The sequence below is a fragment of the Sus scrofa genome, chromosome 14 (genome assembly GCF_000003025.6).
Source record: "Sus scrofa isolate TJ Tabasco breed Duroc chromosome 14, Sscrofa11.1, whole genome shotgun sequence".
NCBI classification, from domain to species: Eukaryota; Metazoa; Chordata; class Mammalia; order Artiodactyla; family Suidae; genus Sus; species Sus scrofa.
Genome location: NC_010456.5, coordinates 109,777,733 through 109,804,649, shown reverse-complemented (window position 1 = coordinate 109,804,649; position 26,917 = coordinate 109,777,733). Strand labels below are relative to the sequence as shown.

The window sequence follows — 26,917 nt, the reverse complement described above, 5'->3', positions numbered from 1 at the left end:
TCCAAGGGATTTAGGAGCTCTGTAGCAGGAACCAGGATCAAAAAAAACAGGCAGTGAGGGTAGATAACAGATAACATCATAGAATCTCTCAAAGAATCGGGGAGAACCCAGTAAATTTAGGCAATTCAACAATCATACTGAAAAGCAGGAAATAGCACTTTTTGGATTGCAGAATCTCAATATAAATTGAGATTTGGGCAGCCTGGGCTTTTTCTCTTCCCTGCAGGGCTCAAGTGGTTTTCACATTTGTCCTAGGTTAGTTCTTCATATTTCAAGTCCTTTCTAGGTCTGCTCGGGCTCTGCTCAGGTCTTCAAAGACCAGCAAAGAAGGGTACAGGGCATCTTAGGGGGCAGTTCAGCAAGAGGGAGGTGTATATACTGCTTGCCTCCCCCTGTACCCAATTCAGCCAGTGAAGTACGGCCTCTATTTTACTAATTCGGAGTATTCAGAGGAGGAGAGAGGATGGGACTGATTTTTATCTCCAGGCGGCACTAGCTCTGAATTTTTAAGGGCGCTTCAGACCGAATTCACTCATCTATGAGATAGGACGTTTTCTACTCTTGGCTACATTCTGACATCTTACCCATTTGATTAGGCCAGTACTTTTAATTCTAGCAACACTTAAATGTCATTGGATTATAGTTGACCTACAATGTTTTGCTAGTTTCAGCAAATCAGTTATTCATATACATATATCTATTCCTTTTCACATTCTTTTCCATATAGGTCACTACAGAGTACTAAGTAGATTTCCCTGTGCTATACAGTAGGTCTTTGTTACTCATACATTCCATATAAAGCATTATATATATCCCAATCCCAACCTCCCAATTTATCCCCCACCCCACCATTTCCCCTGTGGTAATCATAAGTTTGGTTTCAAAATCTTTGAGTCTGTTTCTGTTTTGTGAATAAGTTCTTTTGTATCATTTTATTAGATTCCACATATTAGTGATTTCATGTGATGTTTGTGTGATTCACTTCACTTACTATGATAATTTCTAGGTCCATCCATGTTTCTGCAGATGGCATTATTTTGTTCTTTTTTATGGTTGAGTAACATTCCATTGTATATATGTACCACATCTTCTTTATGCATTCCTCTGCTGATGGACATTTAGGTTGCTTCCATTTCTTGACTATTGTAGATAGTTCTGATGAACATTGAGGTGCATGTATCTTTTTGAATTATGGTTTTCTCTGGGTATATGCTCAGAAGTGGAATTGCCAGATCATATATTTAGTTTTTTAAGGAATCTCCATACTGTCTTCCACAGTGGCTATACCAATTTACGTTCCCACCAACAATGTAGGAGGGTTCCCTTTTCTGCACACCCTCTTTAGCATTTATTGTTTATAGACTTTTTGATGATGGCCATATGACTAGTGTGAGGTGATACCTCACTTTAATTTTGATTTCTAGCAACACTTTTTAATCATAGATTCAGATAACTGCAACAGTGAGACTAAATCTACATAATTTTAGTACCTTCACTCATTGATTCAACAAATATTTATTAAGCACTTACGCTATGTGCTGGAGCTATAATTCTATCACCAATGTCTGTAGTTGGATTTACCACAATATACTTATCCAGTAATTTATGTATTGAACACTTAATTGTTTTCAGGGTTTTTTCCCATTAAAAATAATGCTGTAATGATCATTGAACCAGTTAAGATTTTTTGGTCACAAGAAAAAAAGGAAGAGGAAGAATCTAGGGAACTTAGGCAGAAAAGAAAGGAAGTAGATGAAAAGCTGAAATACCCAGCTTGGAAAGGATAGGATCCAGGGCAAGGTGGAATCCAGGTGGGTGCCCAGTGAACAGTCCCTTTGAGTTGCCACTCTGTAGAAAAATTCGCTCCAGCCACCCTCAGTGTGCTTGTTCATACCTTTCAGTTCCCAGATTCCCTAGAGAGAAAGCCCACCTGGCCTGATATGACCACTTAACTCTCCACAAGAGAGATCAGGGCACACTGATAAACAGTATATTATCATGGCTAAACCATTTCCCAAAAGAAAATCCAGATACCGTAATCAAAAGGAGTAAGAATTGATATTAAAATTCACAAAACCAACAATGGCTACTACAACTATCTCACTCATAAATCTTTGCACAGATCCATGATTATCCCTTTGGAATGAATTTTGAAACATAGAGCTCTTAGGTCCAAGTGTTTGCAGCAGTTTGAGGTTTTTAATGTGTATTACTGGGTTATTCTTTAAGAAAGATTATTTCTGGCCATTTGTTCTTTTTTCTTTTTTATTATGGTAAAATATATATAACATAAAATTTCCTGCTTTAACCATTTTGAAGTATACAATTCAGTGGCATTAAGTACATTCAAAATGTTGTATAACCATTTCCCATGTCTATTTCCAAAATCTTTTCTCATTCAGCAATAACTCTCCATTCTCACCTCCCCGCCCCAGCCTCTGGTAGCCTCTGTTCTTCTTACTGTATCATAAGTTTACTTGTTCTAGGTATTTCATGTAAGTAGAATCATGCCATATGTGTCCTTTTGTGTCTGGCTTGTTTCACTTAGCATAATATTGCCAGGGTTCATCCATGATGAAGCATGTGTCAGAACTTCATTCCTTTCTATGATTGAATAGTATTCCATTATATGGATATGCCACATTTTGTCTATCCAGTCATCTGTTGATGGACACTTGGGTTGTTTCTACCTTTGACTCTCATGAGTAATGCTATAATGAACATTCATAAACAAGTACCTGTTTGCGTACCTATTTTAAATTATTTGGGTGGTATACCTGTATACCTAAGAGTGGAATTGCTGTGTTAGGGTAATTCCATATTTAACTTTTGGAAGAAATGCCAAACTGTTTTCCACTGTGGCTATGCCATTAATTCATTCTTGATTTTAAACTATAATAAATGTTTCACTAATATACTATCTGACGATCCAAGATAAACAAAAATAGTTCAAATGTATTTTTGCCAAAGTAATTCTCATCAAAAACATGTAATTTGACATCGTTATAGCAAACTTGCCAGTTTTGCTCCTGTCATATTGAACCCAGACAACATCACCTACCTTGCCTCAATGAGCAGATGAAGGCAGGTCTTTCTTTATACTTCTTTGTGCAAATTTTGATTGCCTTTACTTGCAGCATGCCTGGAATTCTGATTTCATACCCGGTACTTCTAGGGCTCCTTGTATGCTGAACTTCTGCACTGCATTTCTAGGTCAAAGGCTTCCTGGGTCTCACTTCCACTCAGTTTTCTGGTTTGGACATCATCCCCATTGCATTGGGCTAGAAATCCTTCACTGCTGCCATTGTGCACCACAGAGCCCCACCAGAACCAGTGCTTCCTCCCACCCTTACTCAGGCCAAGGACTGATGGGCAGAGTATAGAAAAAATCTGTAATTTGTTTCAGTGTATATCACCTGAAGTCTAGGTATAGATGAGACTGGCTAAGAGAAGCAAGGGATGGTGGGCCAGACCAAGGGGAAATGGGTTCCTTTAGGCCCTTCTACTTCCAACTGTTTATTGAGCACCCTTATGTTCTATGTGCTTTGTTAGGCTATAGGGATATAGCATTGAGGAAATGCAGTCCCATAATCATTGAATTCATAGTCTAGAAAGGAAGAGACATATGAATCAGAAAATTCTACTAATAAATATATAAACCCAAACTGAATCAAGTGTCCTAAGAGGAAGAAATGGTTCTGTGAGAACACATAACACAGAAATGTGACTTAGCCCAGGCAGGGGTTGAGGGTAGCTCAGGTAGGCTTCCCTGGAAAAGTGACCCTGGAGTTAGTATCTGAACTAAGAGTTAACAAATTGTATGTGCACATGTGTGTTGGGATAAGAGTGGGAGATGGTTAGAGAAGCAGGAAGGCCTTGTCCGTGGTGGAAAGGAGGGATAAAAATGATGTCCTTGATCATAAAAGACCAAGTAGAGAAAGGCAAGGTGGTAAGGGACCAATTCATGGTAACACTGCTGGTTTTAGCCACTGGTCTCTAGCATGCAAGCAGCAAGGAGCCATTTGACAGTTTTAAGTATAATGGTCAAAAAAATAAATTGGAGGGAATTTCATTCCCTCTAGAGAGGGCAGCAGGGAAAAATCATAGCTTTTAGTATTTCTGAAGATGCTTTAGTCACATGGAAACTTTTTGGATCTGCCCTGTAGCTCCCTCTCTGAGGAGAAAGTCAGAGCAGCAGGATTCTTTCCCTGACATGTGTGCTCTGGCCCATGACCACATCTAGAGCAAAACTCCACAAGGATGTTCCACTTTGATTCTTATTAGCTCTCTGAGGTCCGAAATCTAGATCAAGAGTGGCTACTGCAGTAGCATTGGTGCCACTAGCTTTGTGACTAGGTTTTTGTGACTTTGGAATTCAATCAAGAGGCTCCATGATGGGCAGATATTTGTCATTTGGCTGTCACATGTCAGTGCATGTATACTTCCCAGAAGCAGAAAATATTGAGATTAAACAAATTTAGGCACCTGCAGCAAGCCCTATCAGTGCTCAGGAAAACTAGGACCTTTGAGCCTTGCAAAAAATAAGCATTTCACTCCCATTCAGTCCTGGAAGACTTCCCATCAGGTGAACCTTGATTTTCTCTGGAAAAGAAATCTTTGGAACTTGGAACATAATTATGTACATACTAGAATATAACTATTTTCATGAGGCTAAAAAAAATCTTTCAAGGAATAGAGAGAATAAGCAATGTTTATTAAATACTTAGATATATCAGGCACTCGTGATAGATGTTTCCAGATATATTATCTGGAAATATTATATTTGATGAGAAACCCTTATGAAGAAACTGAGTTTCGGAGATAATAAATAACTTTCCAGGATTTGAATATATATCTTTCGACCCTAAGCAAATTAATTCTCTGCTTTTGTTTCTCTGTGAAACCTTCCTGGAATCCCCCAGCCATAAATGTTTCCTCCTCTAAATTCCCACAGTACTACAAGAGGTTCCTGCTTGTGTAGAGTTTATTTTAGTCAGCTTCATTTTACAGAGAATTGTTTACATGTATCTTGGCCCCTAAGTCCTTAGAGGACAGGATGATATTTTGTTCACCTTAATATCGCCTGGGCTAAACAGAATGCCTATGTGCCAGACTGGATCCCATCTTCTACGAAATGATATGGCCTCCACCATTAAAGCTATCAAGGAGTTCCTTGACTCTGTGGCACAGTGAGTTAAAGGATCCAGTGTTGCCACAGCTATGGCTTGGGTTGCACCTGCGTCTTGGATTCAATCCCTGGCCCAGGAAACTTCCATATGTCACCATAAAAGGAAAAGGAAAAAAAAAAAACAAGCTATCAAAATTGATTAATTTCCCAACTCCTTGGCTTAAGAGACTATTTTTCTTGCTTGATTATAAACTTCACAATGGCAAGAACTGTATTTGTCTTATTCATCACTGCATCCCTAATGCCTAGCACAGAGCCTTAAACATAGCATGTATCCCATGGTTGAATTCTAGAACCTCCTATAAGCCAGGTACTACTAGGCGTGGGCTTTAGGAACAGGTAAGTAGTCTCAGACCTCGAGGAACACATGGTTCAGTGATTAATTCAGTAAATTCTACAACCCTCTGTCAGTTTCTTTCTTTTTTCCCATTTACTTTGGTTCAACTTACTCTATATATTGCATTTTCTAGCTTTCAGACCACAATTGACTTTTTGACAAATACTAAAGCAAAAGAAAAGATTTAAAACCTCTGTCTTTTTAATGTCATCTGTTATTAGTTTTCCCCCTCCAGCTAATAAATGGACACTATTTTTCTTCAACCTCTTCTCATGTCTGATATGCTTAATGTCTGTCTGCATCTCTTTTTGTCCCTTGAAAATTGCAATGCATTCCTTGCTTTGGATTTTTTCTGTTATTGAAATGAAAAGCCGTTACATTTGCCTTCCTTATTTATGACTTATTCGAAACTTCTCTTTATATTCCAGCTTTCATACAATGTCATTTTGTTGTTCTTGTTAGATATTTATGCACATTCTTTATTTTTTCCCTCTCTGCCCTGTGCATAAAGGTAATTTTTCTCTGCCTTTTCATGTCAGTTCCTTAAAAGTATTTAGGAATTATTCCATTTGTTAAATTTTATTTGTGATTATATAAATGACACCTATTCATAGCAAAATAAAAGAAAGGGGAGATCGGGAGGGAAGAATAGAGAGAGGGAGAAAGAAAGGAACTATAATTTGATTCTGCCAAGAGCTGGCTTACAAGAGAGAGAGATAAGGACAGTGGGAGAGGGAAGTCAGAGTTTTTATATATATTCTTTATTAAGATTCTTTTCCATTCTAGGTTAGTACAAGATACTGAGTATAGTTCCCTGTGCTATAAGTAGGTCTTTGTTGGTTATATATGTGTATGTATATGTGTGTGTATGTGTGTGTGTGTGTGTGTGTGTGTGTGTGTGTGTATAGAGAGAGAGAGAGAGAGAGTACTATGTATAGTTTAATGCCCAAATAGGGTTTTCTCTTTCATAGTTAAGTCTTTAATCAATGTAGAATGTAGATTCCTCTCAGGGAAATCTAGGATTTTGGTTGGTAAGTCTGATAGCAAGTTAAAAGCCAAAGTGAATGTGAAATTTGCATCTTATTTTTTAGTTCCATGTACCATTTTCAGATGCCCCTCTCACCCTTATTCTTCTCCCAGTTCCCCATTTGTGCCGTCTCTTTTTAAAAACTCTGTTTCCTGTATGTGGAAAACATATACATAAAAATTTGAAGCTATATTTAAAGTAAATTCTTACAGGTTGAAGAAAGGCCTTAGTCTTTCTGATTAAGAGTAGTCCCCAAATATAGGCAAATTAATGCAGAAACTCACATTGACACATTCCTGGTAAAAGTTCAAATATCAAGGGTAAAACATGACTCCTATAAGCATCCTGGCAGTACACAAAAAGATAGAAACAAACAAGCTAATCAAACATAGAATAAAATTCATGCTAGTTTCAAAATTCTCTGCAACAACTACTATGAGAAAAGATTTCAGAGTTTATTTAGAAAAATGAATATAACTAATTAAATAATGTTTGAACAAGGAAAGAAAAATTATAATGAAATAAATTTGAATTTCTAGGTATTAAAATATAAATTATAATAATGAAAATGATGTGAAATTGATTTTTTGTTGTTGTTTTCTTTTTGTCTTTTCTAGGGCCACACCCATGGGATATGGAGATTCCCAGGCTAGGGGTCCAGTTGGAGCTGTAGCTGCCGGCCTACACCACAGCCACAGCCACCCCAGATCTGATCTGCATCTGCAACCTCAGCCACAGCTCACAGCAATGCCGGATCCTTAACCCATTGAGCAAGGCCAGGGATTGAACCCTCAACTTCATGGTTCCTAGTCAGATTCGTTAACCACTGAGCCATGGCGGGAACCCCTGAAACTGATTTTTAATAAATAGAGAGTTCAGTGGAAGAGAATAGAAAATCCAGATGTAGAATTATATATAACATATTTATCAGTATATGCATTGTGACATACATATCATAAAATATTATATATCATATATGCATATATTTATGTTTATATATGTGTTATATATAACGTGGTATATATGATCTGTTATATAATACCTACATTATCATATAAAATTATGTCTTTTATATTATATATCATAATATAATTATATATGTGTATATGTATTATATATACATATATGTATATGTAATATATGTATTATATAATATAATGTACATTAAAATATATTTTATATAATATTATAATACAATGTAATATATACAGTGTGTAATATAATATACATTATAATATATACATGCATATTTCATATATATATGTAATTTAGTGTGTGATGAAGATGGGTATAGATTATTCACTATATGATGATACAACAACTTATAAATTATTTAGACAGTAATAAAGTTAGTATCATACACCAAAATATTTTTCAATGAATTAAAAGGTCAAATTTTTAAATAATATTAAAAAACCCAAAAAAAATCATGAAGATTTATCTGATCCTTGTACGAGGAAGGACTTTCTAGAAATAAAAGAAAAGGAAGAAATCAACAAGAAAAGATTGATATATTTTTCTATAAAAATTTTCGAAATTCTCCAAGTCAAAAAATCCTAAAATGTGATAAAAAGCAAACTACAAACTTGGACCGAATATTTTTTCCATAAACATTACAAAGGATTCTCACCACTAATATTAAAAGATAGGTTACAAATCAATAAGAAAAAGGTGGTCATCCTGTTGGAAATATTATGACTGTAATAACCACCTCACAAAGATTACTTCAAATCAGAAACACAGAAATTGTAATCAAGTAAGAGCAAATTGAACAGATGAGGGTTTTTTTTTTTTTTCCATTCATATGGTTGACAATGATTAAATATTTCCATTCTAAATATAAGGAAACCATAGGTAACAACCATCCTGGGGCCACTTAGAGTTAATGAAGTTAGATGTTTAGGCAAAGCTTAGTGATCGGGCAGATTTGGAGCTATTCTTGTGGCAAAGAAGCTTTGAGACTTTATTCTGATTTATGCAGTTCATCAGACTTCTTTAAGCAGCTGATGTTATATGACCGCACAAAGGCGGGGAGAAAAGATCATTAAGAGGCTTCTGCCTAAAAAGATGAAGGCTGAGAAGAACATGGTTGAAGTCTTTAAGACCTTGAATATCGGAATTCCCATCGTGGCTCAACGGTTATCCAACCCAACTAGTATCATAAGAACGTGGCTTGGATCCCGGCCTCACTCAGTGGGTTAAGGATCTGGCATTGCCCTGAGCTGTGGTGTAGATCACAGACACGGCTTGGATCCCGTGTTGCTTTGGCTCTAGTATAGGCCAGAGGCTACAGCTCCAATTCGACCCCTAGCCTGGGAACCTCCATACACCCCAGGTGTGGCCCAAAACAAACAAACAAACAAAAAAGACCTTGAATAGCATGTCTGCACTGAATAGTATGTTCACTGAATTCCAGAATTGGGGGAAAGAGGGAAGCTTCTAAACAAATTAGGATGCCCTGTTTTACCTGGTTAAACACTGAAGTCATTACCCCATAATAGGATAGAAGGACAAACACAAAACAAATATAAAATAAATGTAAAAACTAAACAAGATAATAGCAAATACAGTAGAAATTAAGGTGATGGTAAATTGGCTTTTGTAAATTCAAATATATGTGTGGATTACAGATTAAATATTTATTAATCAGTTATGAATGGACCCTGGAATAGTTAAAAGCATCACATTACTTTTAGTTTGTTTTTATTATTTAGTTTCGTTATCATTGAAGATGACCAAGAATTAGCACTATGGTTTGCAAACATTTTTCTGTTGCATTTTTGACTCTGGAATCCAGGACTCTGCTCACCTGCCTGGAGGAAATTCATCTCCCTCCTGCCACATTCATAGTTTTAGTGAGAATATTTGGAGGATGGCATTTTAGATTCTCCTATTGATGACAATCCTAAAGGTTGAAAATCTTCCATTCTGTAGTTAAACAGAAGTCATGAAAATAAAGTCGTAGGGAAAGAAAGCTGAAAATTTAAAGCCCCAGCTGGTTGTCATTTTGTATGGAAAAACTTTGTTTCATTTCTTTTGTATGCCACTCTGGGTCCACCCCACTGACATTTCCTCATTTGGTCAGATGCAAGGCTCCTTGAGATAGTGCCCACTTCATTATGAACCAAGGATGACCGTGCTTACAGGGTTGGGGTCTCACTGGTTCTGATTCACTGTCCTCCTGGTAAGAAGTGGATCCTGGCCTGGACGGCCTGTGTGTTTGTCTGTTTACTCAGAACGCTTGAATATATTCTCTGACTCTCTGCCTCTCTTCTCCTCAGGACTACTGGCTCTCTCTCCTTTACAAGCGCCTCATCGGCCCCAAAGTCTTGGCCGTGCATGTGGCTGGGCTCCAACGGAAGCCACGGCCAGGCCGAGTGATCCGGGACAAACTAAGGATTTATGCTCACTGCACAAACCACCACAAGTAAGTCTTCAGAAAGACGGCTCCGGGCCCCTTCGAGAATTTCATACCATATAGGACCCCTTCAAGACTTACTAAACACCTTCTGCCATCACTATACCTGCTCTTTGCAGGTTTCAAATGCTCACTGACAAACAGGCTTTTCTCCAAGTAAACCCTCTCTCTCACACTTAGAGGATTTGTTCATAAAATGTTCATAAAAATGCATGCCACTTGCTCATTTACTTCCTCATCCAACAATTTTTTAATTGAGCATTTTCTCTCAGCCAATTGATGTAATAATGCCCAGGAGACTTATTTGTGTGCCTGCACCTGAACCAAGGCCTGAGATATAAATCTGTTCCTATGAAGCACCAGCTGAACTTGAGGAAATAGTCTGCATTTTTAAGATGCATGTTGAAGAGCTGTACCACTAGAAATCTAGCCATATACCAATGTGTCCCAAGCTGTGATGGCCAAAGGTGGTCATGCCAACTTTAGAGCCATTTTCAGAATTTATTTCAAAACCCTTTTCAGCTATTTCAAAGGTTAAAAGGTTAAATAAAATCTAGGCTTCCTTTTTTTAGGGGGAGTCGGAGTAAAGGAGAAGAAAGCAAGTACCTCCAGCCAGAGCTTCATTCCAGCGAGCCTATCAGGGGCTGATCACGGGCTTTGGAGAGCACAAAGAGCCCCAGTGGTCAGGTTACAGCAGACACTCCTTCCCTTTCCTTGATGAGAGAGGAGCTAAGCCAATTAATTTATCATGATAAGATTTTTCAAAGAATCACTCTGAGCATAGAGGGGCCAGGGGCCAGTTGTCTTGTCTGCAGATACAAGTGCCTATTGTGGATGAGAAGAGGCTGGCTTGGGCAGAGGCCAGAGGCTTTCAACATCCCTTTTGCTCAACAGGAAGCTCAATCCAATACCTGACAGAGAGTGACTGCTTTATGGCCTTGGCTGGAGTTATCTGATCACCACACAAGGAAACATTGTATTCCTTGTCTCCACCATGGCCCTGGGGTAACCACCCAAAAGGTGGACCCCCAGCTTCAAGAGAGAAAAATTACTCTTGGCACCTTTTGTCTCTGTTGGGAAGCACATCAGTATGTGCCCTTTGTACTGTGGGACTGAGGACCGAAGGAAAACTGTCAGTAGCTAAGCCATGGGCTTCGCAGGATCTGGGCGTCCTCACAGAGGTCTCCTCGTATAGTTTCGTCCCAGGGTTCATCCTGATGTTCCTTGACATTCTTGTGGGAAGTTGTCAGTAATATTCTGAGTATACCGTGCACTCAGGGCCAGTGCCTTATTCACTTGTGTATTCTTGGTGTCCAGTAGAGTGACTGGCATGAGGAAGGTCTCAGTGAATGTTTCATGCATGAGTGAGCAGATGAATGCAGAGATAGGGCATCAGCCAGGAGGAAGGGTGTATGGTGGAGCAATTAAGAATTCTACCATCCACTGGCATAAAATCATTCATTGAATTCAATATTCTGGTCTATATCACCAGCTCTCCTCTACTTCTATTGGGGGGTGGGAGGTCACTCCAAGACCTCCACAGGGAAATAGTGCTGCTGTGCTTCTGTGGTTACCACCCCTCCTCCTCCCTATTAAAAAAAAAGGGAAGAGACAGCTTTACTAATCTATCCCACAGATGACCTTAATAATCATTAGAGTGAAGATCTTTTGTTCCTATTAGAGAAGAAACCCCACAATGGATGCACTGAGCTGGCGCAGGATGCACCAGCTGAGTTTGCAGGTCTCCTCCATGTCCATAGGTCGGCACAAGGATGGAGGCATCTCTGCTCCTTCTCTCTGGGAAGCCACGTGCTCTGTCTGTGCCCCCTCATCCTCCACAACAGTCATGAGGAAGCACTCCTAATTAGCTTTGTTTTCTTGTGGCCGAAGAGGCCAAGGTCACAGAAATGTCCCAGAGTGGGTGTGTTAGCTTCACGATGTTCAATATTGACCAATACTCTGAAGAGATATATCCTTGGTCAAAACAGGGATTGGGTGAGAAGGTATAAATTTACCAGTAGAACAACCCAAAGAAAGTGTCTATTAAACCAACTCCTGCACTCCAGTCTGTATTGAACAGTTGGTATACCAAGCATCTTGCCAGATCCTTGCGTTTATATTATCGTATTGAATTCCAAAGCTTCTATGCTATCACACCTGTATTCAAATAATAACATTAATAATGCAAATAACTTTATTTTTGGAAAGAGCTTTTGGCCTACATAACACAGAAATGCCTTTACAGTCTCTCTGACAGTAATGAACCTCTGCATGAAAACCTCATCACCTCTCATGGTATCTCTTGCATTGTGGGTTTTTCTGCACCTGCCAGAGCATTGTTGTCTATGATTGATTTAGGTTAAAAAGTTAGATACACATACCACCACCAGCAGGTGCTTTTCTGCTTTCTGTTCTAGACTCAACAAATTAGGACACTGGCAGCATGACAGTTCTCACCCTAAGTCTTCTTATTCAGAGAACAAATAAGTTTTGACTAGGAAACCTTCTTTTTGTAAACCACTCTGCTAACACAATGTATGTTTTCTGGGGAGGAGTTGAGGTCCATAGCCAAGTTCAGAACCAATTGGAGCCTGGTGGATACTGAAGCAAAATTGAGCCTTTTGGGGTTCAAGTTCGTTTATTATTGGCAAAGCAGGACTTCCTGTTTTTCAGAAGAAGTTTTTTTAAAGACTCATAAAAAGGTTCCCGAGGCTTCTTGGACATCAAATGGCTCTTACAAAACAATATTTTGATGAGTTAAGTGTAAATGAATCAGAAACATGTGGATTAAATTTCCCTTAAAATACACAGGGGCTTTGAAATTAGGGGAAAAGATGTTTGGCAAAACATGGCCTGAATTTTACCGAACCCAAAATCTTTGAATTAGATTTGGAGACAGTGGACCAACCCAGTTTTCAGACACATCGACTTTGACTGGAAATGCCATGGATCTCAAAGCATCATCCTCCCTTCCCTTTCCTAGTCTCCCAACTTCACAGGAGACATTTCTAGAACAGGGACTGTTTTTTATCTGTAGGTCAGGATACACCACCGCATATGATACCCCTCACCTCCTACATCCACGATATTCCAGTTGCAGCCCTGCTCCTGACTCACGCCCTCTTCCTGCCATGGCAGTGCAGAGATGTCAGGCAGAAAGATGAACTCCAGATACATGCATCTTCTGCTGGTGAAAAAGCCTCACCACAAGTGAGACAGGGAGCAAGATAGATGTTCTACCAGATAGAAAAGGGTATTACCCAGGAGAACCAAAAGCCACCTGGACTTGACGACATCAGAAGGTTAGCAGTATACTCCTCCAAGATTATTTTTCTGTGGGCAGAGAATGTACATTCTTCAGAAATGTGAATTCTCAGCACAGTGCTTTCAGGTTGGTGCCGTACTCCCTGGCCAAGAATGTGTCTTCAAGGCCAAAAGTCCTCTCTGCTCAATGTCTTTGCCCACCAGCCAAGCAGAGAAAGGGCTGGTTGAGGCAGCCTTCGATGCCAACTGCTACCTGAGGGGGCTCTTGAGTTCTGTGAGATCCTCAGCAAGTTGGGGTCTGTGCTGGCTTGCAGTGCTGGTTTGTCTTCCCAGGGGAACTATGTAAATGGAAGTCAGACCACTGCCAAGCAGCTTGAAAAGATAGCTTTCCCTGAAGCAATGCTATGATTTCAGGTCTCTCTCCCACCCACCACTTCCCCACATCCCGCCCTTCTCCTCTGCTGTCTCCAAGGGCTTGTTCTGCCCCAGTCTGCAGAGGAGAAACTCGTAAATGCAAGCACGCAGCTCTCTCCTCCTCCAACACTGGCCTTCGAGAAGGTTGTTTGATGGTAGTTAGCAGAAGGATTTGCTGCAATCTGTGGAAATTGGTACCCACAGATGCCTACTTTAGCTCACGCTCTACAGAATACCTGTAGTTAATGATGTCTTCCTCAGTTTTGCACACAGCTGAGCTAAGCTTAAAGCCCACCAGTGGGATGCAGTTGGTGTTCTTTAATGATGGAAAACACTGAGACAGACTAGCAGCATCTCTCTTCAGATCTCTGATGACACGGTCTGCTCAAATAAATTAGCATTCTCTTCCGACCTAACTCATTTGGCTCCAGAAGCTAGTTCACATGCTTCAGGGGATTGAGAAAAAGGACCAAAAGAAAAGGGGCCAGATAGAAGAGTCATTTAATGATTTATCAAAATATCAATACAGGCATTCAAAAAGCCCTCGATGCCAATAAATGTACCCTCCTTACAGATGCAAGAAAAATCATCGGACACACAGCCAGAAGGATATACTTGGGGGACGCTTCTCATAAACTTAATGAATTATTCTAGGCAAGTGGTTCCCAAACCAAACTCATCTGCCGGAATATCCTGGAAAGATTTTTTTTTAATTATTGATTCCTAAGCTCCAATCACAAATGGATTGAATAAAAATCTCCAGGAGTGAGCCCTGGAAACTGTATTTTTAAAAAAAAATCCAAGTTATCATATTGATCTGCCCTTGGTCACTCACCTCTTAATTAGTGCCTTTAGAAACAGAGATAAGTGACCCAGAGGCTGGGGGATGCTATTTCTGCAAAGAATGATATTTTCCTCTGGGCACAGTTGACTTTGAGTTTCTCTCTGAACTCCTCCTTTGAAGGCAGGAGCAGGTCATTTTTTCTGTTTCCTCTCATTAACCCATCCAGATGGGGCCCTGAGGGACCCCTTGGAAACAAAGTCTTTTCCTACGAGAAGGAAATCATTATAGTTCTGTTGATACATGCTAAAAGGCCCTTGCATGTAGGCATGTAGTTCTCTCAGTCTTCCAAAGGTCCTGTGCTGGTTTAAAAGGATTCCAAAACAGTGAATAATTTTATAATCATGGGGTAGCTAAAGCAGCAAAAGTAGAAATCAAAAAGGTCAATAAATTTGACTCCCTGAAAGTTTTTAACTTTTATACATCATAATACAATGTAAACAAACTGAATTAGTCAATGAGGGGGGGGGGCAGATTTTGCAATATACATGCAGACAAAGGATCATTATCTTTGGAGTTCCTGTCGTGGGGCAGTGACTAGGAACTGTGAGGTTGTGGGTTCAATCCCTGACTCAGTGGGTCAAGGATCTGGTGTTGCTGTGAGCTGTGGTGTAGGTTGCAGACATGGCTCAGATCCCATGTTTCTGTGGCTGTGGTGTAGGCCGGCAGCAACAGCTCCAAATAGCGTGGGAACCTCCATAGGCCACGGGGAACCTCCATAGGCCACGGGAGCAGCCCTAGAAAAGGCAAAAAGACAAAAAAAAAAAAAAGGGGGATCACTATCTTTAATAAATAAATAGGAGTTCCCGCCGTGGCTCAGTGGTTAATGAATCCAACTAGGAACCATGAGGTTGTAGGTTCGCTCCCTGGCCTTGATCAGTGGGTTAAGGATCCAGCATTGCTGTGAGCTGTGGTGTAGGTCACAGATGTGGCTCGGATCTGGCATTGCTGTGGCTGTGGCTGTAGCTGGCAGCTGTAGCTCGGATTTGACCCCTGGCCTGGGACCCTCCATGTGCCCTAGAAAAGGGAAAAAGACAAAAAATAAAAAAGCAAATAAATAAATAGCTTTTATAAATCCATAGAAAATGGGCAAAAGATATGAACAGTTTATAAAAGAAGAAATGAAATGGCAAGCAGGCGAACGAAAAAAAAATTGCACCCCAACATGAATTTTAAAAAAATACAAGTGAATACAACATTGAAATCTCATTATCACTTCTCAGGTTGAAAGAAATATTTTAAAAGGTTAATATCCAATGTTCTTAGGGTATGAGACAATGGGTGCTCTCATACATAGGTGATCAAAGCAAACTGATCCAGCTTTCTAGCTAATATCAATATTATCAAAATGTGTGTATTAGTCAGGATAGATGAGGTTAGGCTCCAATAACGAAAGACTTCCAAATCTCCATGGCTTTCAATGAGAAAATGTATTCTTTGTCACACTGCTTGTCTGTCAGGCTCAGCTGTAGCTCTCCTCCACACCATCCTCATTCCAGGATGCAGATCAACAGAGCAGCAGCCTCCATCAAGAACATTGATAGTCTTCTGACAAAGGGAAGAGAGACAGGGCAAAATATGGGCTGTCTCCCAAAAGCCTCTGCCCAGGCTTTAACATGTCCCCCCACATTGCACTGACCAAAGCCAATCCAAGCTCACTCTGGGGTTCAACAGAGCAGGGAAGGGCATCACTGGGAATGAGCTAGCCTGTCTGGTGAGGAGTCATACACCACACTCCCTTTCAGCTAATGTTATCCATCAGAAAGAATCGTGCTGTGCGAAAAGTGTGTGTAAGCGAAGTCCTTCATCACATAACTTATAACAGCCAAAAATGAAAAGCAACATAAGTCCCTGAAGGAGGGGGTTAGTTAAATGTGTCTGTGATTTAAGAATTTAGCATCCTTTTTATCATAACATGGCAGCATGTTTAAGATGTTCATGACCTAAAAAATTGTGTGAACAATGTGATCCCAATTATGTAAAAATTGAGAAATGCCTATGTATTTCAGTAAGTATCGAATTACTAAACTAAAAATAGTGGAAGGATGTCTACCATAATATGATCCTATCTTAAGATACTTAGATTATGGGGGATTTTTCTTTTTCTTTTTTGTGTCTCTCTTTTTTCCAATGAGCATATTTTACTTCCATACTCAGAAAAAGATATTTTGTTTTCTAAAATCATTGGAATACATTTAAACAAAAACAAAGGGAGTGTCGTGGGAAGTAGGTATTGCAGGAAACCACAATAACAAGACCTTCCTGTCTTTGAAGGTCTAGGATGGCCAAGAACCATAAAATACGTGCCGTTTCCTGGGGTAGTCCTATTTCATGCAGCCTGTTAATGATTTAGAAGCATCTAACAGACCACTATGTTTCCATCTCTCTCTCTCTTTTTCTGGATATCAGCCACAACTATGTTCGAGGGTCCATTACACTTTTTATCATCAACTTGCACCGATCAAGAAAGAAAATCAAGCTGGCAGGGACTCTCAGGGACAAGCTCGTGCACCAGTACCTGCTGCAGCCATATGGACAGGAGGGCCTCAAGTCCAAGTAAGTGCTGACCCAGAAACAGCTTAGGAACAAGCACAGTAGCAGCTGGGTGTGGAGAGAGCTGGGGCGAGCCCTTTGCAGAGGGCACCAAGGTTGCTGCTAATTCACTCAGGGACCACTTGCTCCCTTTAGGACTCTGGTCAAGCCCCTCCTTGTCTCTAGACTTAGAGTACCCAACCTAAAGTCTAATAATGGACCAAAAAAAAAAAAAAATCTCAACAAGAACACTCTTGGTATCTGCACTGGTGGATTCTTCATTATGCAGGATGATCACATTTCAAGCTATTTAGCATTCTTGGTCCCTGCCCACAAAGTGCTAGTAGCAGGTTGTCAATTGACAAGCAAAAACACTGGTAGTTAAGAACCATGTCCCTTCTGGTTGTAACATTCCATAATGCTGTAATTCCGTAGTAACTCCGTGTTTAGCATCATCTACCAACTTTATGGAGCTTAGAGGAAGGAGCGCTGGACAAAGGATCAGAAGTTCAGAGATTAGGAATCAGTTCTATTGAATTAAAAATTTGGATTTAATTAAAAGATTTATTTGGGGGTAATTTGGATTGATTTTTAGATTAATAAAAAAGAAATAAAAAATTAAAACTCAGAGAAAGAAATAAAATTAAAAAACAAACAAACAAACACACAAAAAACACCGGAGGAGTACCCGTCGTGGCACAGTGGAAACGAATCTGACTAGGAGCCATGAGGTCGTGGGTTCGATCCCTGGCCTTGTTCAGTGGGTTAAGGATCCAGCGATCCCTGGCCTGGCTCAGTGGGTTAAGGATCCGACGTTGCCATGAGCTGTGGTGTAGGTCGCAGACGTGGCTCGGACCTGGTGGATCTGGCATTTCTGTGGCTCTGGCATAGGCCGGGCAGCTGTAGCTCCAATTAGACCCTTAGCCTGGGAACCTCCATATGCCGCAGGTGCGGCCATGAAAAGACAAAAACACTGTAAGTACAATAGGAAAAAAATGTATCAGGGAAATAACTATAAAAAAAAAAAACTGTAAGGAAAAAAAAGTCAGTTCTGCCCCTAACTTTCTAACTTTGGGCACATCAGCCCCCTGGAACTCAATTTCCTTATCTGACATTAAGAGAAATTATATGCTAGGAGCTCGGTGGTCTCTTTAAAGTTCTGTGATACTCTTACCTCCCTCAGTCTTTTCTAGAGACTATGGACACCGCTGACCTCTACCAACAGAAAGCAGCTCTGGGTCACGGTGAGAAGGGCCTGGCCCTGGTCAAGGGCAAGGCCACCCCATCCCAGAGGAAGGCCTCCCGGGAAGGCACAGGATGCTGTACAGACTGGGAGCATTCCCATTCCATATTTAATGTTTACCAAGTTTAACAAAGCTGTAAACTTGGAGCAGGTGGTTTGTACTCCCACAACTGCCCACAACTATTTGCACTGTAATTGTTCACTGTTTCACTGCAACTTTGGTGGCTTGCATTTGGCTTCCAACTGTATGTGCAATGGGAACAAAATGCAATCTGGGAAGTCACTTACTGAGTCTCTTTGGCCCACTCTAGACCAGTATTTCTAGGCTTGGTTCATACACTGGCCCTTTTTTTCTGGCTGCATGTACATTGCTTCCCCTTTTCTTTCCTCTCAGTCTTGTCTATACCAGCAGAACTCCCATGAGCATTTAATCTCATCTCTCCCTGTTTCCCAGTGGTTCACAACTGGACATGCTGAGTTCTTGGTCTTCATTCTAGGCAGGAAACTTGGTTCTGGTTCACAAAATAATCATACAACCTGGGGAAATCCTTTAATCCTAATCTCTAGGCCTCAGTTTCCTCACCTGCAAAATTTAGGAGCTGCTATATATTTGGTAAGGTCCCTTCCCACTCTAAAAGTCTCATCCCGGTCTGATTTTCTGAGGCCTTTGAATATGAAGTCTCCCACTACCATCCAGCAATAACCCACAAAGTCATGTCTGGCTAAGGGGCTTAACTCCTCAGCAGTGATTGTGACAGTTCAGGGTCCTCTGGAACCCAGGAGCCTACGAGCTGAGTCCTGTCCAGTGTCAGGAAAACGACATGCCCCAGATGCCTTAGTCTAAGGCTGAGATGTCGACACCTGCTCTGCCACTTGCTGGCTCCGTTTCCTGAGACAAGGTACATAATCTTTATGAACCTTGGTTTCTTCATCTGTAGAACTTCTCATGTGGAGAGGAGTGAGTGAAGTCATCTGGGTAAAGTTTCTGATATAGTAAATGCTCAGTAAATACCCACTGCCTTCCTTTTCTTCAACTCAGAACTCTAGCCAGTTGGGGAAGACGTGAACAACAGCTCTAAGAATGTTCTTCAAAAGTGGGGTCTTCTCAGGCTTTTAAGATAATGTATGGATAAGACATTTGTTAAGATTATGATAAAAAGGGAGTTCCTGTCGTGGCGCAGTGGTTAACGAATCTGACTAGGAACCATGAGGTTGTGGGTTCAATCCCTGGCCTTGCTCAGTGGGTTAAGGATCCGGCGTGGCCGTGAGCTGTGGTATAGGTTGCAGATTCAGCTCAGATTTGGCATCGCTGTGGCTGTGGCATAGGCCAGCAGCTACAGCTCCGATTAGACCCCTAGAAAAAATTAAATTAAAAATAAAAGTAAAAATAAATAAGATTATGATAAAAAGACATAAGAATTGCATCGATGCAAAACCATGAGATGTGATGAAATGCTGGTCCAGGAGGTAACATCATTTTTTGAGCCTATTTCTCCACCAGCCAAGGTGGAGGGCACAACCCCTAACCCTATTTACCCCATTCTACATCTCTGCCTCTGGGATGACTCTTCTGATACTTGAACCTGACCACACCTTGGCCCCTGACCTGCTTTTACCTGCCCTTAAGAGTGACTAAAGTGATTCTCACGGCCTACCAATTATGCTGTATTTCCAGTTATGCTCTCTTGCACGTCACCTTGTCACCAGATTGATGAGGGGCTATGTTATGGCTTTGTTGAAAAAGTTGGCAAGGGACAGAGGAAAAGAGACTTTCATTCCACAAGGATGCTGCAGAAAGATTTGTAACACCCACCAAAGTCAAATCACAATGTCAAATAATTGGAAGAAGAGGGAGCTGGAACCAGAAAGCCTGGATATGAATCCACTTGCTACCATTTACCTGAGTGATCAAACCACAGCTCCCCTACCTATCAGATGGGGTTACTGTGAGAATTACAGAGCGTATGGGTGAAATGAAACCTTCTACAAATGAAATTTTCACACACCCATGCATATATAAGTATAAATACAGACAAGCACGTATGGTTTTGCATGTGGTATATTAAAGAGAGTTTTTGGATTGGAAGTCAACCGAACTGGATTCCAGCCCTCATCCTGCCACTACTTCACTGTGAAACTTTGGGCCCTTCACTCACTTCTCCAAGCCTGTCCCTCTTCTTGTGAACTACTGCTAATTTAACACCTCTCTCATTTTAGAGAGCATGTGCTGCACCATCTCTGATTGTAAACTGCCAGACAGGGATGCCATGTTCAGTCCTGCACTCCAGCTCAGTGACCGCTAATAAGAGCAAGAGTCTCAGTGCTTCTGTGATGGGGTCTCATAGGAAGGGTGTGGTTTTGGTGCAGCAGACTCTGCTGGAAAGGATAAAAGGAAATGCTAGGAAGTGATTTCAGACTTTGGTGTCTCCTTCTCTCTATTATAAGCCTCTGGGGCCAGATTGTTTGTTCTGTGCCTGCTAAGTCCTTGCTGTAGCCTGAAGCTATATTAGTTTAGAAGAGAACTGAGAGCTCTGGGAGCCTGTAACCACTTCTATCTTGAGGCACCAGGAAGAGGACATAGAGCAAATTCAGTGTCCCATTCAAGCTACCAATTGGGCATCTGGGCCTGGGGTTTCAGGCGTAGAGAAATGCTGGCAAACTTTTTTGATTGGTAGAGAACATGGGGTGATTCTCCTTCTCTTAGAATTGCTATCAGGTCTGGATATATTTCAGAACTCTGAAAGGTAGCTCCCTGTGAACTCAGGGCTCAGGGATGTTAGTTCCTGCACAGGAAGCATCCCCTGGGGCCACACCTCAGTCATAGTCCAGGCATCCAGATCCACAGTGATGGTTCCTGTTCCTCATCTCAGTGAGTGAACCAGTCATAAGACTCACCACTCAAGTCTCAACTTTTTATGTAAGAAACAGTTTTCCCCCTGGAGACCAGACAAAAAGTGGGTATCTATACCCTGTGTGATAGGAGAAGGGAAGCTTTTAGAAAACTGCAGTGTATACCAGAGAAGAGTACTCTGTGTCTGAAATACATGGTCCTCAATGATGGCTGACGGAAATGGAGAAATGTAATTCAGGAAAAATAAGGTAAGTTGTGAGGACTTTGTTCAGGTAGTCAAAGGCTTGCTAGGTGAAAGAAAATAGATTTGGCCTAGAATCCTTTAAAATGACAGGAAACCAGGGAATGCAATTTAAAAGAGAAGGGTTCCACCACAAAGCAGGCTCATTTTAAGGTTTGCCTGGTTTGACCAAGGACAGATTTTCTCAAGAGGTAGCCTATCAAAGAATGAGTGGCCATGGCCATCTCTCAGAGGTGCTCTAAGATTCTTTACTCAGAGGGAGGTTGAGGTCAGAGATTACTGCTTCCCATCAAACTCAATTATTCTCTTCCATTCCCCTCCCTGCCCCAACTTCCACTTCACTTTTGGAGCTCATTGTCTCAGTGGTCACAGAAGACTAGCTTCTTCAAGTCACCAAAGGCCACACAAAGAAACTGGTGCTGCAAGAGAAAGTATGGTAATACCAGGCTAATTTTTTTTTTTTTTTTTTGTCTTTTTGCTATTTCTTTGGGCCGCTCCCGCGGCATATGGAGGTTCCCAGGCTAGGGGTCCAATCGGAGATGCAGCCACTGGCCTACGCCAGAGCCACATCAACGCAGGATCTGAGCCACATCTGTGACCTACACCACAGCTCACGGCAACGCCGGACCGTTAACCCACTGAGCAAGGGAAGGGACCGAACCCGCAACCTCATGGTTCCTAGTCAGATTCGTTAACCACTGCGCCAAGATGGGAACTCCTAATTTTTTTTTTTGGTGTAATGATTTTTATTTTTCCATTATAGCTGATCTACAGTGTTCTGTCAATTTTCTCCTGTACAGTAGAGTAACCCAGTCACACATACATGTGTACATTCTTTTTCTCACATTATCATGCTCCAGCATAAGTGACTAGGCATAGTTCCCAGTGCTACACAGTAGGATCTCATTGCTAATCCATTCCAAAGGCAGTAGTCTGCATCTGTTAATCCCAAGCTCCCCAACCACCCCACTCCCTCCTCCTCCCCCTTGGAAACCATAAGTCTGTTCTCCAAGTCCATGATTTTCTTTTCTGTGGAAAGGTTCATTTGTGCCATATATTAGATTCCAGACATAAGTGATATCATATGGTCTTGGTCTTTCTCTTTCCGACTTACTTCACTCAGTATGAGAGTCTCTAGTTCCATCCATGTTGTTGCAAATGGCATTATTTTCTTCTTTTTTATGGCTGAGTAGTATTCCATTGTGTATATCTACCACATCTTCCTGATACAATCATCTATCAGTGCATATTCGGATTGATTCCATGTCTTGGCTATTGTGAATAGTGCTGCAATGAATTTGCAGGTGCATGTGTATTTTTTAAGGGAAGTTTTGTCCGGATCTATGCCCAAGAATGTGATTGCTGAGTTATATCGTAGTTCTGTGTAAAGTTTTCTAAGGTACCTCCATACTGTTCTCCATAGTGGTTGTAGCAGCTTACATTCCCACCAGCTGTGCATGAGCATTCCCTTTTCTCCACACCCCCTCCAGCGTTTGTTATTTGCTGACTTATTAATGATGGCCATTCTGACTGGTGTGAGATGGTACCTCATAGTAGTTTTGATTTGCATTTCTCTAATAATCAGTGATGTTGAGCATTTTTTCATGTGCTTGTTGGCCATCTGTATGTCTTCGGAGAAATGTCTATTCAGGTTTTTTGCCCATTTTTCCATTGGGTTGTTGGCTTTTTTGCTGTGAGTTGTATAAGTTGTTTGTATATTTTAGAGATTAAGCCCTTGTCAGTTGCATCATTTGACACTATTTTCTCCCATTCTGTAAGTTTTCTTTTTGGTTTCCTTTGCTGTGCAAAATACCAGGCTAATTTGTTTCCAAAAAATCTCTAGCTACAAGTCCTTCCTCTATCATGTTCCTTGGTTTCTCATCTTTCTGAGGGAAAGACTAACCATTTACACCCAAAACAGTAATAGTTCCCCTTCTAGATAAGTCAAAGAGTACCTTTGGGGCAGCTCTACTATCTATAAGAAAATGTGCCCAACACCTCATGTGATCACAAATCAATGAACATTATCCTCTAGGGTAGCAGTTCTACCCAAGACATAAATGTCTCCAGTGTCTTTCAACCATAAATAAAGTTGAGCCAAACAAGTCAATTTACATCAAAAAACAAACAAAAACAAAAACAAACAAAAAAACAAAACAGGAGGATTCACTTTGTGGGGGAAAGTCAAACCAGGAGCAGGTGTTTGGTCAGATCCCAGCATTCTTCCCTATGTGTCATATTCAGTTCCATTTGGAGGGAAAACAAGCCAAGAACTGGAAAAGAAGAAAACAACTTTCATAACACTGGCTTTTCTCTTCTGACACCCTGACCTGAGGGAATCGGCAGCACTAGGAACCTTGGGTGAATAACATTTCAAGGTGGTCGGTTCATTCCCCTGTCCTCAGACAGTCTGTGGCTAGGACATCTGGACCAGAAGATGCTCTATGTTCAAAGACCTCTAGGGAAGGATATCTGTCTGAATATCTAATTTCATAAGAACACTGGGGCCCACTGTGCCTGTGGCTGGGTCTTCATAGACAACAAAGGGCTTTAAAGCCATTATCTTACTTAATACTCTGAACAGCACCATGAAATAAACAGAACAATTCCCACCTCCCTCCCATTTTAGAGTTGAAGAAACTGAACCTTAGGGCACTAAGTGACTTTATCAAAGAGTCACACAACTATTAAGATATGGAGCTAGAAAACACCTAGCCTCCAGTTCTCCTGACCCTGAATCTACTGCACTTTGTTCTACACTGTGCTACCCCAAGAGTTTAGTAAAGTTATGATGATATTGGTAAATATACAGTATGGGTAACTGAGCTCTGTCATTGTACTGTCTGGGTTCGTTTCATCTTGGGCTTATGAATACAATGTATTGTGTTCATGATACCTTATGAATATATTTGAAAAGTATTAGGTGACCCAGCAGTGTTTTTTCCTGTAAGCTAACTCATCCCAGCTCTATTAACTTTTCTTTGCAAGTCCTAATTTCAGATCCTTCTTTATTTATTTATTTATTTTATTTTGTCTTTTTAGGGCCACACTTGTGGCATATGGAGGTTCCCAGGCTAGGGCTCAAATCGGAGCTGTAGCCACTGGCCTACACCACAGCCACAGCAACGCCAGAACCCACCCTCATCTGCGACCTACACCACAGCTCACAGCAAGCCAGATCCTTAGATCCTTAACCCATTGAGTGAGGCCAGGGATCAAACCTGTGTCCTCATGGATGCTAGTCAGATTTGTTTTCCATGAGCCACAAAGAGAACTTCCGGATCCTTCTTAAAAGTACTTCTGTGAGTTTCTTCTAAGATTCTATTTCTCAGTCACAGAATTTTAGTGAAAAAAATTTTTTTTCTTAGCAAAGTCAGGGAATCCCCTTCTGTTTCTTATATGCTCTTCTCAAAAAAAGGATTGTTACATACCAGGAGTGACTATAAATTGGTTTAATTTGAGGTCTCTTGAAATCAGTCTCAGCATGTTATATTCTGACCCCATGCACACAGACACTGCCAGATCCCATAAACCTAATGGCGCCCACCCTCAGAGGGAACGATGCTGCTGGGGAGGCTTCCCAGGGAAACTGGAGAGGATATATCTTTACCTGTTCATCAGCTGTGATTGAAATCCTACTTTGTGCCGGACATAACTGTCCCTCTGTAGCACTCTAACTTGCCGTGGCAGTTAATCCGACCAAATTCTTAATGGATCACAATAACCAATAAGAACTCAGGAATCCCAAGTAAACCAATTAGGAAGAAAAAGTCCGATTGTAAAATGTAATGTAATGCTTCAGCTCCAAATGTCTCTTAGTTGTCCAAATGCCAGGCCATGTCATCACCTGACCTTCAAGAGCTGTTTAATAGAGATGTTTAGAGGGGGAAGGGGATTTTGAGGTCTCTGCCCTCAAATGTTATCTCTGTTATTAGGAACAAAAAACTAACGGGAAGCAGACTATGGGTGGTACCATGAGAGAGGTACAGAATATTGCTGCTTTGGGACTAATTGGTTCCATATTAAAATGTTTAAATTTTATATCTGTATGAGGCTCTCCTTCAGCTGCCATGGTTTCAGCTGAAAGAATTACAAGGCTCCCATGAACCAAGAATCTTACTGCCTATTCTTTGAAGCAATGAACATCTTTTCTTTTTCTCTTTTTTAACATACTGCTTATTTATTCCATCTCTCTGGGATCTAACCTTTGCTTTGAATTCACCCTCATTAAATCCTATATCAGAGGAAAACATTGGTTTCTAGCTGCATGCCTTTAGAGAGGTGTCATTTGATGTTAGCCAAACAGAGCGGTTCTGAGAATACTCGAGTAACTCTGATGTGCTAATAAGATTTTAAAAATATCTTCATGTCCCTGTTGGAACAGACCACATGATGATACCTCATCTCCAGATTCAGAGCTTGGCTAGTATGAAAAGTCCTGAGGGCTGCCCTGGCCACCACCTGACCCACCACGGATAAGAGGAGGCCTCCCATTTGTTTTGAGACATGGACAAATCTGGCTAAAGGAGCTTTGGAAAAACAAACAAACAAACAAAACCACCTTAACCTTAAGAATTCTGTACCAAGAATTCTCACTCGAAAACAAAACCTGAAGACCTGTTTTCTGGGACCAAAGAGCCATTACTCCACATATCTCAGTATACTCAGGACATCTGAGTGTTTAAGTTGCTCATATTAGTTGGTACTTGGAGGTTTTGAACTCTCGTCAACCAGATGTACTCCCCGCAGGTTTCCATCATCTCCACTTGTCTGGGGTCATTTTAATTAGTTTCTGCTTAAATTAAAAGTTCTTCAGTTATTAAAAGACGACTTAGGAAAATTTTGGAAGTACTCAGAGATCAAGAAGTTTCTTCTATAATATCCTGGTCAAAAAGCCTGCAGCTTCTGTTTGATGAGAAGTTTGATCAAACAGAGTACTTTCAAAATTAGTTCTGATTGTAGGAAAGATCCTGCTTATTTGTGGCCACAGGGCATCATCTTCCCATTTCTACTCTTGCTTTAGAAAAATTAAGCAGAGTAAGTCTACACCATCTTTATTATAACAGTTTTCCAATATGTCTCCCCTTTGAGGTCTAGTCTCCGAGCTAAATACACTCAGCTTCTTCAACCATTCCTTAAGGGCAGGTTCCCAATTGCTCACTATCTGGTCCCCTTGGAATCCAATGAGTTATAGAGCCTTATCTCATATGAGTAACTGTTCAGTTTTCTTACCTCAAGCTGAGTTGCGGGGGTCTGGGAAGAAATAGGAAACGTAACCATTTTGTTATTACAATTTACCTCAGCAACACAGAACAGTAATATTTTAAAATCCTTTTCAACTTCATGATGAATAATATTATTGTTTTAATTTGTATTCTTTGAGTGTTAGTGAGATTGAAATTTTGTGTGTCTATTACTATTATATTGATTTTTTGCCTTTGCTTATTTTTCTATTGGGCTGTTTACTGTTTTATTGATGCTTTATAAGTTTTTTCTAATTTCCCCTCTTGTGTTGAAATATTTTCTTCAGTTCTTCATTTTCTGTTTTTCCAGGTATTTCA

At 40.6% G+C, this 26,917-nt stretch overlaps 1 protein-coding gene across 3 annotated transcripts in view; it reads left to right on the top strand.

Moving 5' to 3' along the window:
* Window positions 1-26,917, top strand: part of HPSE2 (heparanase 2 (inactive)) — a 704,554-nt gene that overhangs the window by 664,415 nt on the left and 13,222 nt on the right. For all 3 annotated transcript variants that reach the window (XM_021072269.1, XM_021072270.1, XM_021072271.1), the window contains exons 10-11: window positions 9,834-9,979; window positions 16,899-17,045. In XM_021072269.1, coding sequence (XP_020927928.1) covers window positions 9,834-9,979; window positions 16,899-17,045 — 293 coding nt within the window. The remainder of the gene's footprint in view (window positions 1-9,833; window positions 9,980-16,898; window positions 17,046-26,917) is intronic.